At 43.0% G+C, this 17090-nt stretch overlaps 1 protein-coding gene across 2 annotated transcripts in view; it reads right to left on the minus strand.

Moving 5' to 3' along the window:
* Nucleotides 1-1022: 1022 nt before the first annotated feature.
* LOC147634770 (putative aldo-keto reductase 1) overlaps nucleotides 1023-17090 on the minus strand; it is a 50060-nt gene continuing 33992 nt past the window's right edge. For both annotated transcript variants that reach the window (XM_086803954.1, XM_086803955.1), the window contains 3 exons: nucleotides 1977-2076; nucleotides 1641-1794; nucleotides 1023-1547 (listed from right to left, as the gene is read on the minus strand). In XM_086803954.1, coding sequence (XP_086660080.1) covers nucleotides 1366-1547; nucleotides 1641-1794; nucleotides 1977-2076 — 436 coding nt within the window. In that variant the 3' untranslated portion in view covers nucleotides 1023-1365. The remainder of the gene's footprint in view (nucleotides 1548-1640; nucleotides 1795-1976; nucleotides 2077-17090) is intronic.

Consider the following 17090-nt stretch of genomic DNA (forward strand, 5'->3'; position numbering starts at 1 on the left):
TGGCATTGGCATGGGCATGGGATGATGTCCATAAGCATCATATTAAAAAGCAACTAGCTTTTGAGAGAGAGAAATTTAGCCCATTCAAGTATGGATCGTACAATGCCAAAGTCCTATATAAGCATGAGACGAGCTCATCATAACTCAAATTTAAGCATGCATTGTGTGCATCTAGATGTAGACTAGCCCGAAGGTAAGTCTAGAGCTACCAAGCTTTGTAGACCAGTACCATACACCAAGTCCTATATGAGCATGTGACGAGCTCAATGTTGAGTTATGAGGAGAGCTCATAACTCAATGTTGAGCATGCCTTGTGTGGATCTAGATCTAAAATGGGCCAAGGGTTGCCGAGCTTTGTATACCAGTACCATGCATGGTGGTGGTTTGACTACGAGGTAGTCTCATTTCTAAAGGTGATGGTGCACAAGTCCTATATGAGCATGTGACGAGCTCAATGTTGAGTTATGAGGAGAGCTCATAACTCAATGTTGAGCATGCCTTGTGTGGATCTAGATCTAAAATGGGCCAAGGGTTGCCGAGCTTTGTATACCAGTACCATGCATGGTGGTGGTCTGACTACGAGGTAGTCTCATGATCTAAAGGTGATGGTGCACAAGTCTATCCCTCCCAAGCTCAAGGAGGCTCCGCAAAGCAAACCTACAGCTGGGGGAGGTGAGTCACATCCTTTTTCTTTCATTGTGCGCTCTATGCGTGTGTGTGTGTGTGTGTGTGTGTGTGTGTGTGTGTTCTCAATGCAAGACAATCACAGAATGGCATTATGAAGATGTCACACTGTGCACACACGTGCGTGCGCACACAGCATTTGATCTCCTTGCTTTCTTCCTCTCAGGAATGCAACTTACACTCTTTTTCTTTAATCACAATGGTGATTTATAGTGAACTTGTGTGCCACACTGTCTGAGTCTTTTCTGCACGTCCTACAACATCTCGCACTTAAAACAAGGCCCTGCCTATCAAAACCACTCAAAAGCATGAGAATACTTATATTGTACAAAGAAAGGTTTCTCTTTAGTAGACCAAATCAATATTAGGTTTATATGCCCGAATGTCTACCTCTAAGTCATATATATATATTTAAATGTATTTGTGTGTATGTGTGTACACATATATATAATGGATTGCCATAAGATCCAAAGGAACAGAGCTTTCTATTGGCAGTATTAATTATCTTGGCATTTTGAGTTGCCACAGCATACACTTATGTCTAGCTATGAAACATCTTCATGTATAGTATCCGACTTCAAGCATGGCGTATGTGTAGATCCTTTTCTTTCCTCCTTCGTCTATAAGCATACCATACTGCCCCAAAGATCACAATGTACAAAGCTTTAGTAACAGCTTTTCTCATGCTTGGAAAGCAGGTGTGTCTGCAAACTTGTATACATGCTTATAGTGATTATCAGGGTATCTTAACCCCACAACTTCATCCACGGGTACTGCAGCAGCAATTTCTTTAAGCTCTTCTTGAGAGAGCTTTACTTTAAGGGAACCTAAGTTCTCGTCAAAGTTTTTCGTCTTTGATGTGCCTGCCCAAATCAAGAGCATCCCATGTCATGCTTCGCAAACATGCAAGTTCTTACCGCGAAGCAAATACAAACTTGCAGATTTAAGGTGCTTACCAGGAATAGGCACTACATCATCCCCCTGATGCAAAACCCATGCCAAAGCAAGCTGTCCCGGTGTACAACCATGCCTCTCTGCCAGTTTTGCAATATTATCATAGAAAACCTTGTTTTTTTCGAGATTCTCACGCTGAAACCTTGGGTGTTGGACCTGACATGGACACAAATGCATTATGTAACATACCTTGCTGAACTCTTGTTTTAATTGTACCCTACACTGATGCACACACGCACACATTGCTGGACTCTTGTTTTAATTGTACCCTACATTGATGCACACACGCACGCACACACCCAACCATAAAAATATGGATAAGTACTTATAAAGCTTACCAGTCTACCATCTGTATCAGACAACTGTTCAGCAGTGGCTTTTCCAGAGAAAAAGCCACGGCCTAGAGGACTGTATACTACAATTCCAATTCCCAGCTTCCTGCGGGTTTAACCATCACAAACGGCCTGTTGTTAAACTGAGAATATGCCACAAATGCCTACAACTGCATTACACTCCAGGTTTGACATGGGTTTACTTCTGCATTCTTAACCAAGAATTCTCTAATTATGCTTTGACAAACCCTATTCTAGTTATGCTTTGACAAAAGCTATGCTATGCTTGTGCATCCCAAGCATCATAGTAGCAACAGAACAAGAACGGAGCGAAAGCCCCACCAAGGGAACGGGAACGGACCAAAGGGGGAACAGGAACGAGGGCGAACGACCTAGATAATTCCTAGAAATGACAATAAATCTTAATATACAATGCTCATTTTAAAACCCATATTACGTAACCTTAAAACAAAAAGACATACTTACAGAATTTGCAAAAGTTTAGATATAACCAAACCACAGACACACTAAAGTCTAGTGCACCACACAATTTGCATGGCTAGATACTAATAGATCTTAGAGGTCAAAATAAATTAGCCCACATCATATATAACATAAGTGACAAAAGACAAAATGTGGCCCACGGCCTAGATAGAAGAAACAACCCAAGTCCAGAGTCCAAGCGTCAAGGTGACATGCAAATAGTAAGGAGATATCATGTATGGCTACTACCAGTAATGCCTTCAAGAAGACTATCATCTATGTCATCCAAGAAAGCCATATCATCAAGACCAACATCTACAGTATCCAAATCTTCAACCCCATCCTCACCAGGATCTGCAAGTCCGCGTGTCTCCTCATCATCAGAGGACTCCTCATCAAGTAATATAAACTTCTCTAGTTTGAGAGAAGCCATATCACCAAGCAAGCGCAAATTAGCACTCAACAAAAATCAAGTCATTGACTTGTTTTGTCCTAAATTTGTTCCTCTTCTTGGATGCAACATGGCCGAACAGACTCCATAGTTGCTCAATGGGAGAGGAGCTTGCACTTTTGAGACAAGATCCTTACTGCCAATGATTGAAGCTCTGATGTACGAGCCCCATATTCCTTCCACCATAAAGCAACTCCTATCTTAAACCCGCCTCTCTGTGCATCGGCCGATCCAAACCTTCCCAACTTTGTGCAATAAAATCCAAGTTGGTCTTTCACCAACCTTTGTTTATCTGCATCACGAACCTGCCTAGAAAGCACTGTCTCCCAACCATCCATCACCTCATTATCGGCCTCTTGTCCACATCCTTGGAACTTGGGATCCAAGACATACGCAGCAACATGCATGGGAGAATGATAACTGCTTCATATAATTCTCGAACCTCTGCATATTTCTCATTAGACAAGCCCATTTCCCCTATTTTCTCAATCATTCGGTCAATCCCCTCATAAACCTTGCCAATGCATGGCTCTCGTCTATCTGCAATCCGCATCAAGCGCATGATCAGCTTCATCACAACATTGATAGAGTTGAAAAATGTGAAGTCTTGTATGGTTTTCGCAACCTCTATGAAGGCTCATGACCGAGAAAGAGCCCATCCCATCCACTCATTGCGTACAACCAACTGCTTCAAAGGCAACTTCACTTTGGACAACCTCTTCATCATGAGAAAGTTATAACCAAAGCAGCATGTCTCCGAGTACTTCAAGAGATCCTTTTTGGGCAATCTCTTACAGAATTCATTCAAAATAAATTGATGGTTTTGAATGAAGCTTATTATCTGCCCCTCCTTTCTGGCCTTCATCTGGTTGCTGTCCCAACTGTTGCTAGGCCTTTTGCTGGCTGCTGAGACAGGCTGTCTACAGGCAGCCTCTACAGGCAGCCGAAAGAAGTCCATGCCCTCAAGTGATGGTAATGTTGACAATAATGCTGATGATGAAGATGATAGTGATGCTGATGGTGATGCTGATGGTAATGCTGCTATGGCTAATGAAACTAATGATGTAGATGTTGACTTAACTGCTGACTAAACAAGGATTAAGACTATTCATGCTAGAGTTTAGCGATGGCACGGGCGTGCACATGGCATTCCCTTCTACTAAACTTGACGTTGACTTAACTGCTGACTAAACAAGGATTAAGATTGTTCATGCCAGGGTTTAGCCATGGCACGGGCGTGCACATGGCATTCCCTTCTGCTAAACTTGATCACGGGACTTCTACTGACCTTGAACTGCTACTGACTATGATTGCTACTACTGACTGATATTTTTTGTCTGAACACTCTGTCATCCTTTCTCCCTGGACTTTTACTGACCTTGAACTACTACTGCTTACTGACTTTGACTGCTACTGACTGATATTTTTTGTCTAAACTCCTTCACTCCTGATCTCCACTTCCAAGTCTTTGATGAAGAACTGAGCAACTGTTCACTGTTGTCCCCATGTATGCTTTCCCTTAACCTTGACACAGCGTCGGGTCACCTACCGGAACTGATCATGCCTGTTGCTAGGCCTTTGGAAATGATCTTAGAGCTTAATGAGGTGCTAGGTATGCGTACCTACCCTCAGGGGATGCCTCCTCTGGCTTTGCCTATTTTTTGTGGACCACTCCTTCTGCTACCCTGCTGCATGCTTTCTGCTGGAACTGTGCACCTTCCTTGGGACATAGCTTAGTGGGCTGAGCTTGAATGCTCTAATACCAATGTTGCATGCGCAGAGGCCTTGCTGTACTGATCCACAGTCCTAAGCATATGATTAAGAACATTGATGCTAATTAACACAAGATTAAGACAAAGGAGAGAGAAGAGAACAGAGATTAGGTGTCAGGTTTTCTTGTATTACTATGGTACAAAAAGGTAACTTGATGCTTGTACATGATGTAGGGCTATGGTCAGTCCCATAGAGGTGACCGATGCCCCTTCTACATGAGTCTTACTGATTCTAGATGATTGAATGCTCAACTAATGACTTGCTGATTGTTGAAAACGATGAGATGCTTATATAATAATCTGAGGCACAAGTCGGCCAGCACCAAGGGCTGTCGGCCAGGTCCTAGACATGCTCTTGGCAATAAATGCCATAAATATTGCACTTTGCTTCTGCTTCTGCTGCGGTGCAAAATAAATTATCATGGAAAAGTGTCAAAGGTGAAACACACTTTGAACGAAAATTATAGCCATCAAAAGAAATTAAGGAACATGTCCAAAAAGAATGGCTAAACAATGGTAAAAAATCATGAATACATCGTTTCGAATTAATCCAAACATAAATATCCATTAATACGAGGTATAATCGTATTAATAATATGCGAATAACTTGCATCTATCTAATGTCAGCACGAGAAAACGTACTTCAACATTAAATAACCCTCGAAAATATTAAATTCTCGAGAAAAAGAATTATCATGATTTTTTTCTAATTTTTCCAAATTTAACAGGGTCTCAAAATATAATAATTTTGAATTCCACTAAACCTATCTCATGGCATTCCAAACCTATACTTTTCCAGAAAATTTTTAGTAATTTAATTTGCCAAAATACCATTGATATTTTAAAAATACCAATTTTTAGGATTTCTAAAAATAATTTCAGAATATTTCTAATTTTTCCTGAGAATCCCATCGTTCACGAAATTTCCAATTTCGCCCGACAATTCTCAAATCCAATGAAAATTTTTAATTTTAATGAATTTTTCTAATTTTTTGGGTCAAAAAATATAATTTTAAAGGAATTTGAATGGTCACGGGCGCCCGAATGGACACACCACATGCCAAACACCAACCCCACATTTTTCCAAAATTTAAAATAGCCTTTGTAAATTTTCCACTAATTTTCAAGAATTTTTTAAAATTTTTGATCAACCCCGAACGCATTTAGAATACGAATGGTCAAAAAAATTTCGGAATTCCAACGGTTTTCCCGGAATACGGAAAGCCAAAAGTTTTGGGAAAATGAAAAGACCAAAAAAAAAATTCGGAATGTGAAAGGTCAAAGATTTCCGGAATACGGAAGGTCAAAAGTTTTTCAGGAATTCGAAAAGCCAAAAGGTTTCGAGAAAACGGAAAGCCAAAGGTTTTTCGGAAGATGAAAAGCCAAGAAATTTTAAGAAGAAATTTTCAGAGATTTTTCAGAGATTTTTTTTTCTCAAATCCCCTATTTTTCAGTATTTTCCAGGCTATTTTCAAGCTTTTTCCTGAAATATATTCAAAAAGTTTTTTTTTAAAAAACTCATTTTTTAAAAAAAACTCATTTTTTTTAAAATGAAAAAAAAATTATAAACTTTATTGGGTTATTACCTATTTGATTTTTTTAAGGAGGGGGGCGATTTTTTTCGCCCGGCTGCAGCGCAGGCCCCCCCCCCCTCCCGTCGGTCGTCGCCTGCGCGTAAGAGAGAGAGAGATAGAGAGAGTGAAAACCTTCTTCTCATCTTTCCTCTCCTTCACCTCCTTTTCATTCTCTTTCTCCACCCTTCTCTGTTAATCAGAGATTAGCTTAATCTTTAATTAAGCTTTTTTAATTAAACTCATAATCATAATTAGACATTAATTATGATTAATGTTTAATTTAAAAAATTCCTTTTTAAGAGAAATTTCACAGAAAAATGAAGGAAATATCAGATTTGAGAGGCGGAGAGGACTCCACCCACACGGGAGAGCAATCTATGCATCAACACGCTGTCCCCTACTGAATTTCAGTAGCAAATTGACAGAAATTTGATCGCATTCCCGCGGAAAAAACCCGCAAAAAATGTATAAAAATACATTTTAAATCAAAAAATACTCAAAAAATTCCTAAAAAATTAGGAAAAATTTTCTAAAATTTCTAGAAATTCAGGGAATCCATTCTACAAAAATATCCACCATAAACTTTATGGTATTTTTGTAAAAAATTCCATTAATGCTCGATTTTAACCATAAAAAATAGGAAAAAATAGCATTAACTCACGGTATTCCCCCGCAACGTCGATTCGTCCATTGAATTGTAGTAACACATGTTCCAATCACCAAATCGATGATCCATGTGCAATTCATCAACACAAATCAACAAAAAATAACATTTTATTAGTAAATATTAAAATTTACTAAAAAAAATCAACAATTAAATAGAGATTGCTGTCCCAACTGTTGCTAGGCCTTCATCTGGTTGCTGTCCCAACTGTTGCTAGGCCTTCTCTGCTGGCTGCTGACAAGCTGTCTACAGGCAGCCGACAGAAGTCCATGCCCTCAAGTGATGGTATTGTTGACAATGATGCTGATGATGAAGATGATGCTGATGCTGCTATGGTTGATGAAACTGATGATGTAGATGTTGACTTAACTGCTGAGTAAACAGGGATTAAGACTGTTCATGCTAGGGTTTAGCCATGGCATGGGCATGCACGTGACACAGAATGAAAGAATGAAAGAAAGTTGTTACTAAATTCTACGAAAGACCCGAAGGGTCTATGAGACCACAAAGATGTTACATGTGATATATGAGTAAACTATGTCAAGACAACATGAAAAATAAAAAACTATCTTCCAAAAGAAAAAACAATAGCTTTTGTAGCCAGGGTGGAAGCATGTAAGGTGGCCCTACAAGTAATGTCCTAGATAGACATCGGCCTTGAAACACAATATAGTGGGCAACAAAAGAGCCTCATATGTCCGAACTCATAATGTTGTCCTCTTCATGACCCGAGTATTTGGCCTCTATGTCCACCTATGGAAGTGCCTCTATATGTCATTGAGGCAAGTCCTGGATCTCGAGATGTGAGGTGGAGGGTCTGGGCCTTCCGGATTGGGGTCGTCTAGCAGCTAGCTCTATGGAGAAAATGTGCTCTCCCTCTCAGAGAACCCCCCGAGTGTGTGGAGTGCTCACTCAGTGTGGGTACGTCTAGCCCTGTCTTGGTCAATCTGCCCCCGCGGATCTCGTATGGCCTAAGAGTAAGTCGGGCCTCGCCACTAAGCCAAAAAAGTCAACGGTAGCTGTCTATGCCGTATTGTGCCTCTTGGGTTAGTCTGTCTCTATGGTGCCTCGGCTTTGTTATGTATAGTCCCATACATCTCTCATTTCTATAATGCATCACCTGTGACAAGGACCCAAACTCCTCACTAAAAGACAGTGGTAGCACCCACACCCCTCAGAGATGACTAGGCATCTAAGTAGGTATAACTCTGCTCACTCTATCTCCCCCCTGCCACATAACCTACATAACAGTCTATCCCGTGGAATGCCCTCTACTCTCCCCGTCTCAATACGAAGGCAATGTGGCGACACCCTCAGTTGACCAAAGGCAATCCTTATGTCATGGGACATGTGTTTGTGGTGATAACTGGACCTCTCAATGAATCCATCCCTATTAACCATCAAAAAAGCCCTCTGTGGGGCTCGAGCTTCGGGGATAGCTTGATCGCGGATATCCATGTCTAGTCTATATGAAGCCGGGTCAGATCTAGATGGACGATGAGGTTGATCTACCGTGAGAGATCAAGAAGGGGGAGTGATCGCTATACTTATAAGGAGGGAGGTGGTCCATCTGCAAGCCATGTGACTTAAACCAACTCATGGTGCGTGTGTGCTATGATCCTCCTATGTCAACAAATTCTAGAGGATTCCACAAGAGGCGATCTCTATGTAATGTGTCGACTTGTTATGTATGTGATGGTCTCGAACATGGCATCTATGATGGGGGGGGCTGATCCAAACTCTGAGTACCATGGCATGTGGCACTGACGGCTTACTCCTGATCACACGTGACATCACAACCTTGAGAGTCTCTCCACTCTCCTCCAGTCCTTCGTTCCAAAGTCTGGTCCCTGTTAGCCTTCTGCCTCCAAGAAGTTCCGGTGTGAAAAAAGCTAATCACGGTAGGGGTTTTTTCCTCGGAAGAAGTTAGAGCACACCCTTAGTGTGTTATCAACCACATCAGCCCTCTAAGGGCTCTACTAGTACGTTGTACTCCACACGCTCATTACCTAATCGAGTACATTCCAGCTATCACCATCGACTCTGTTGCTCTCTGAGCTTGTGTGCATGTCTTGTCTGTGAGTCTATGCGGAGCATCTCCTTTCACATCCAACATCGGTTTCAGAACAGTGTTGTTTGGAGACAGTGCCTAGGGTTTAGAGTTTGGCTTTTGAGTCAATAGCTCTTCACCGCCAAACACTGTCCCAGTGCAAGTTTCAGAGCAAGTCTCATTTTCCTGCTGCTTCTGAGGTCGTCTTCTCATTGGCACCGATTCTTCCAAATACATCATGAATGAATACATTTCAAACAAGAGAATCTGTAGGTACATCCGCCCTACACACAGGTACATCCGCCCTGCACAAGCCTCTTCACAGGTACATCCGCCCTGCACAAGAGTATCACAATCCTCACAGGTACTCCGCCCTGCACAAGATGTAAATGGATCTTTAGGCCCTGTTTCCACGCGAGAAACTGATCCAGAAACCTGTGTTCTCCGCGAGCAAGTGTTCCCAATGCTTGCCCTAAACACCTGTTACACCAAGAATCCTTGAGACACATCCATGCTCACATATTCCATTGCTGTCCAGCCTGTTTTATGCAATAACCAGTCCAAAACAGCAACTTTCCATCGCGAGAAATCCACCTGTAAAGGGTCCTACAGCCCTGTGGAGGTCCCTAGAGCTGTCCTGTACTGTCCAAGTTGACTTTGGACACCTGTAACCAGCCCAAAACTCGCAATAACCAGAAATTACAGGTCTGAAATTTACCAACCAGCCCTTTAGAAGAGTGTGGGGATCGATATCCATGCTTGTGTGAATCCGGGAAGCAAGCAACCAGCCCTGTAGCAACTCCCAAAGCTTCAACCAGCTCTCCAATGTGTTGAGTTATGAATAAAACAGCCCAAATGACCTCTTGAAGGAGGCGCCTTTCTCCAGTGCCACCTATGGGGCTTGGTGGGTTCACATACAGGCTGACAAGTGTTCCCATAAGGTGTCCAGGTAGGTGTCCAGCCCATAGTGCTCCATTTGTCCTGTTTGTATAAGTTTAGGTCCAACCAAATGGGAAATGGCCATAAGCTGTCCGGACTTCATTAATTTTGGTCCAACCAAATGGGAAATGGCCATAAGCTGTCCGGACTTCATTAATTTTAGTCCAACCAAATGCGAACGCATTATAAGTTGTCCGGCCACTTATTAATGAGTGTGGACCTGCAAACCAATAAACTTTAGTAGTAAATAAAATAAGCTGTAAATTGAGTGTGGACGCACTTACCACCTGCAAAACCCATAAGCCCACAGTTTTAGGCCCAAGCAGGAGTGCACACACGTGTCCACAAGGTGCCCGGGCGTCCCCGGTCCCTCGGACTTCACAAGCCAAAATAACAAGCATTGTCCAGGCAGCAACAATGTCACACAAAGTAAAATAAAGTTATGGCATGCATCATTTATGCATTGTGCACAAGTAAACTTGGAGAACCACCTATCATCATTCTTGTACTTGAAAATATTCCGCCTGCCATCATAACACACCATGTGTGCATGGCCGGAATCCACACGGGCACCGCCCGAAAGTCCACAAATGTCCTGCCATGTCCTTGGACTCATATGCATCCACTCATATGATCCATACACATGCCCAGGTATAATACATACATGCATCCGCATGTTTCTAGGCCTGACACGCATCCGCATGTCCCTAGAATATAGGGATTTGTGACATCCCCCCGGCTTCTAATCAGTTGACCGCAACTGAAAAGCCTCCAGATAGGCCTTCAAAAGATCTGGGTAATCCTCGAAGTAGGCCTCATCCATCCATTTCGCATCCAAAGCTGAATAATTCTTGAACTTCACAAGGTACCTACGAACAAGTTTGCCTCCCGCAAGCTTTCGTTCCTTGTGAAAAACAATCTGTTCAGGTTGAAGAATCTCTTCCAGCTCATCCACCTCGGGTGGGTCTTCCAAAACCGGCTCAAACGGTGTCGGTCCCACATAAGGCCTCAATAGGCTCACATGAAAAGCATTATGCATGTTCCAATGATCTGGGAGTACAAGCCGAAATGCAACATCATTGATCTTCTCCAAGATCTGAAAAGGTCCATAGTACCTGTTGGAAAGTTTAGGATACTTTCCCTCTTTTCCTGGCCTCTTCATAAGGCGTGCCTTTTCAAATTTCAGCAAGACCCAATCACCTTGTTTGAATTGTACATCCCTTCTATGCTTATCAGCTGCCTTTTTATTCTTGATTTGAGACCTCTCTATGGCTGTCCGTACCTGTGCAAATGCAGTATCCAAGTCTCTGACATACTCATCTGCTGCAAAAATCTCATCCTTTGTACGAAGGATGGGTGGTAGTACCACCTTGCCATAGATAATCTCAAAGGGCGCCTTGCCCGTAGAAGTATGTACCGTATTGTTGTAGGCAAACTCCACAAGTGGCAAATACTTCTCCCAATCCGATTTGCGGTCGGATACATAAGATTTCAGCAAGTCGAGGACGGCTGAATTTGCTATTTCACTTTGCCCATCTGTCTATGGATGGTTAAGCTGATGAGAAGTTCAGCTTTGTACCCATATTGTCAAACAATGCGCGCCAAAATAAGCTTGTGGTTCTAGGATTTCTATCCCCCACAATAGATTTAGGCATGCCATGGTGTTTGAATATCTGTGCCAAAAACATCCTAGCCATATGATCTGGCTTTATTGTCTTGCGCACGGGAATGAAATGTGCCTGCTTGCTAAACCTGTCAATAATGGTCCAAATAGCATCATTTCCCTGTGGCGTCCTTGGCAAATCCATAATGAAATCCATAGCAATGCTTTCCCGTGGTTCATTTGGTATAGGCAAAGGCTGAAGCAATCCAGGTGCTTTATGTCTGTCAAATTTGACCTTTTGACATACCATACATTCACGCACATATGCTTCAATATCCTTGCGAATATGTGGCCAAAAGAAATACCTCTCCAAAGCTTGTGCTGTGGCCAAAATGCCTCTATGACCTGCATATGGAGGAGCATGGCACTCATCCATAACCTTATGGCGAAGGTTCTTTACCACACACATACGATTTTGCATCATGAGATATCCATCTCTTATGACATAAGATGGGACAGCAATACCCTCTTGCAAATCAGCCCATACATGTGCAAAATCCTCATCCAGATGATAAGTATTACGCATATCCGATAAGTCCTCATGGTATGCAACTGTAATAGCATGAACCTGTGGTCGTCTAGATAAGGCATCTGCCACCACATTCTTTTTCCCTGGAGTGTGTAAAATCTGAAAATGAAACATTGAGAGGAAATTTGCCCATCTCATATGCTTCTCTGAGAGCTTACTTTGAGTCAAAAAGTATCTCAAACTTTGATGATCAGTTTTGACCATAAAATCAGCCCCTAAAAGATAGTGTTTCCAAATAGTAAGGGCATGAATTACAGCCAACAACTCCTTCTCATAAACCTGTAAGTGAAGCTCTGCATGTTGCAAGCGTCTGCTCTCATAGGCAATGGCATGTCCTTCTTGGTTCAAAACAGCCCCTATGCAGTCCCCACTTGCATCACATTCCACAACAAAAGGTTTGTGCAAATCCGGAATAATGAGTACCGGTCCCGAGATGATTGCACTCTTCAACTTTTGAAAGGCATCTCTCTCTTCTTGTGTCCATTTAAAGATTGCTTTCTTCTTCGTTAAGTCATGTAACGGAGCGGCAATAAAAGCAAAATGCTTGACGAACCTCCTGTAGTAAGCACATAAACCAAGGAAGCTCCTCACTTCATGGACTGATTTCAGCTCTGGCCATTCTTGCATGGTTTGTATCTTTGCGGGATCCATACGCACACCATCCTTTGATACAATGTGACCAAGATAGTGAATTTCTGGGAGGAAGAATTCACTCTTTTTTGCATTTATGTAGAGCTGATTTTCCTTAAGCTCTTTAAACACAATAGCCAGGTGCTCACGATGTTGGGCTTCATTCTTTGAGAATATAATAATGTCATCAAAGAATATACCTGTGAACTTTCTATGCTTTCTGAACACCCTGTCCATCATCCTGTTGAAGGTAGCGGGTGCATTTGTAAGGCCAAAAGGCACCACCAAAAACTCATAAAGACCAAAGGCTGTCCTGAATGCAGTCTTGTGTACATCTTGAGGTGCCACTCTCACTTGATGATACCCACTCTTGAGGTCTATTCGGCTGAAACATGCCGAACCTTCAAGCTTGTCCAAGATGTCATCAATGCGCGGAATCGGAAACCGATTCTTGATGGTTATCTTATTGAGGGCACGGTAATCAACACACATCCTGTAAGTACCATCCTTCTTTTGAACAAGAAGTACCGGCGAGCAATATGGCGAGGAACTAGGCCGAATCAAACCCTTTTCCAAAAGTTCATTCACCTGTGCCATAATCTCTTCTTGTTGACTAGCACTCACCCTGTATGGTGGCCTATTAGGTGGAGAGCTACCGGGAATTAGATCTATGCAATGATCTTCCGGCCTCTCTGGTGGCAACCTTGCTGGCAAAGCATTCGCAAAACAATCTCTGAACTCATTCAAAAAGTCAAGCTTGTCTTGATCTAATGTACTAACATCAACACTAGAATGTTCAATGGTATCACGTACAAAAACCAAGTAAGAACAAGCTGATTTCTTTATTGCCTTATTAATTTGTACATGGCTTACAAGAGGTATGGTACTTCCAGTAGTACCAGCATCTATAGAGTGCTCACGGCCTCTATGTACAAAGCTGATTTTCTTCTCTTTGTAAGCCTTAATAGGCTCTAAACGGTGATGCCAGGGCATCCCCAACAAAACATCACAACCTGTAAGAGGAGCCACTAAAAAGCTCTCATAGTCGAGGTAGTCCTGTATATGTACACGGAGCTTACCAATGACCGGAGTTACATCAACCTGTTTGCCCTCAAAGGCGGCATCTACATTCATTTGCATTCCCATGTCTTCCACATTGAGACCTATGGCGGCAGCCATCTGTACGCATATAAAGTTATCTGTGGAAGCATCATCAAAAAGAAATAAAGCGGGCTGATCCTTCAATTTGCCCCAAGCCTTGCATATGACTCTACTCTTGGGCTCATGCCCTGTATTACCCTGCACATCGGGTACAACATTCACAAGAGGCTTTTGCACATTAGGCTCAGCATTCTTAGGATTCTGTGGGCATTTAGGATATATATGATCTTTACTGCCACACTTAAAGCATTTTCCAGCCTTCCTGTACTCTTCCAATTACTGTTTTGAGAGCCCAAAATTGTGGCGTTTACCCCCCGGCTTCTTTTCGGAGTCATCCTTTGCATCTCGGCCATCTTTGGGAGCATTCTTAGGTGGCTGTCCACCCTTTTTCTGGTCATAACCAGCCCTGAATTTGCTCTTGTTTTGACCTGCAAATGGCTTATTTGTGGATGCTTTTATGTGCAAGTTCTCCGCAATCATGGCTGAGTGTATAAGCTCTTGTATGGTCTTATTTGGGTACACTCCCAAGCTTTGTTGAATGATATGATGGAGCCCCGATTCAAACTTTCTCTTCTTCTCGTCCTCTCCAATCTTCATGAAGGGAGTAACCTTGAGAAGGACTTTCCAAAACTTTGCTATGTATGAAGCAACGGACTCTCCCTCATCTTGGGACAGCCAATCCCACTCCTTGCGTACATCCTTTGCAAAGTTTGGTGGTAAGAATTGATCATAAAACTGAATTTTGAAAGAAGACCAAGTTGGGGCAGCACTTCCATCAAGTATTTTTGCAAGCCACCAATCACTTGCCGTATCCTTGAGATGCATTCCCACATGCCTGAGCATAGACTTTTCCGAAAAGTCTTCATTGCAAAAAGCTATCTCAAACTGTCTAATGAAAGCAAGTGCTTTGGTAGAGTCCATCCGTCCCTGAAAGTTTTCAAACTTTACATCCTTGTCACCGGACTTGAACTCTCGAGGCTTCTTCCTTCTATAAGCATCCCTATGTACATCCTGTTCATCTGCATGATGATGATGCCGCGATGAAGATTCACGATCCCTCTTCGTTCTCTCTTGAGCCACACTCTCCAAAAGAGTGGAAAGCTCAACACGAGAACGGACATGTCTTCTTGGAGCAAAGCGGGAATGAGTAGAGGATCCCTCATCCTTACTCTTCTCTTGACCTGCATCAAGCCTAGCACCAGGGACTCTTGTCCTTTCAGCATTTGGCACTTGCTGTGCTCTTTCTGCTTGTTGTGCATCATGTGCATCACCACGGGCAGCCATGAGGGGTGGCTTCTTGAAAGACAAACTACCATCTGCTTCAGTGTATACATCACCCTTAACCATTAGGTATGCAAGTGCAAGCTCTCGGGGTTTCTCAACATCCATTTCCTTTGCAATTGCTTCAAAAGTGACTTCATGGACCGAAGCCTTTGCCTTCGCAGCCAACACCCTTTGTACATCCGGGTCATTTTTCAATGACCTAAGCTCTTCGGTTTCAGCCCTATAGCGTCGCACTTGACGCCTCAAAGATTCCAAATCAGAATGCATAGTGTCATGAGTACCTGCATCTCCATAGACATCATTGCCTGCAGCATCTCTTGCATCCTTTGTACCATGAAATTCACGGTCCTGTGTGTTCCCCACACTGTCAAAAATGTGGCTGTCCATGACACTCAAATCAGGTCACCACTTATGATTCCAAGCCTCAGACCGTTTTCCAATGAGGGGAAAAACTGAGCTCTGGTACCAATGTAACGGGAGGCGCAATGTAACGGGAGGCGGACGCGTGTATTGGAATCGTATAAATGTGAACAAGATTCTGAGCACTTAACACTTGAGCATTACAACCACAAAGCTGAAAATGACAGTACACCACATAAAGGGGCCGATGATAGGCTGACCCCCCCCCTTTAGGTTATATTACCAAAAGAGTCTGCAAGTACAAGTTTACGGGTGCCTGGGGATTCACCACCAGCCTGCACCTGATTCTTCCAAATACATCATGAATGAATACATTTCAAACAAGAGAATCTGTAGGTACATCCGCCCTACACACAGGTACATCCGCCCTGCACAAGCCTCTTCACAGGTACATCCGCCCTGCACAAGAGTATCACAATCCTCACAGGTACTCCGCCCTGCACAAGATGTAAATGGATCTTTAGGCCCTGTTTCCACGCGAGAAACTGATCCAGAAACCTGTGTTCTCCGCGAGCAAGTGTTCCCAATGCTTGCCCTAAACACCTGTTACACCAAGAATCCTTGAGACACATCCATGCTCACATATTCCATTGCTGTCCGGCCTGTTTTATGCAATAACCAGTCCAAAACAGCAACTTTCCATTGCTGTAAAGGGTCCTACAGCCCTGTGGAGGTCCCTAGAGCTGTCCTGTACTGTCCAAGTTGACTTTGGACACCTGTAACCAGCCCAAAACTCGCAATAACCAGAAATTACAGGTCTGAAATTTACCAACCAGCCCTTTAGAAGAGTGTGGGGATCGATATCCATGCTTGTGTTAGTCCGGGAAGCAAGCAACCAGCCCTGTAGCAACTCCCAAAGCTTCAACCAGCTCTCCAATGTGTTGAGTTATGAATAAAACAGCCCAAATGACCTCTTGAAGGAGGCGCCTTTCTCCAGTGCCACCTATGGGGCTTGGTGGGTTCACATACAGGCTGACAAGTGTCCCCATGAGGTGTCCAGGTAGGTGTCCAGCCCATAGTGCTCCATTTGTCCTGTTTGTATAAGTTTAGGTCCAACCAAATGGGAAATGGCCATAAGCTGTCCGGACTTCATTAATTTTGGTCCAACCAAATGGGAAATGGCCATAAGCTGTCCGGACTTCATTAATTTTGGTCCAACCAAATGCGAACGCATTATAAGTTGTCCGGCCACTTATTAATGAGTGTGGACCTGCAAACCAATAAACTTTAGTAGTAAATAAAATAAGCTGTAAATTGAGTGTGGACGCACTTACCACCTGCAAAACCCATAAGCCCACAGTTTTAGGCCCAAGCAGGAGTGCACACACGTGTCCACAAGGTGCCCGGGCGTCCCCGGTCCCTCGGACTTCACAAGCCAAAATAACAAGCATTGTCCAGGCAGCAAGACAATGTCACACAAAGTAAAATAAAGTTATGGCATGCATCATTTATGCATTGTGCACAAGTAAACTTGGAGAACCACCTATCATCATTCTTGTA

The sequence above is a fragment of the Cibotium barometz genome, chromosome 10 (assembly GCF_041138505.1).
Source record: "Cibotium barometz isolate CiBa-2024 chromosome 10, ASM4113850v1, whole genome shotgun sequence".
Lineage (NCBI taxonomy): Eukaryota > Viridiplantae > Streptophyta > Polypodiopsida > Cyatheales > Cibotiaceae > Cibotium > Cibotium barometz.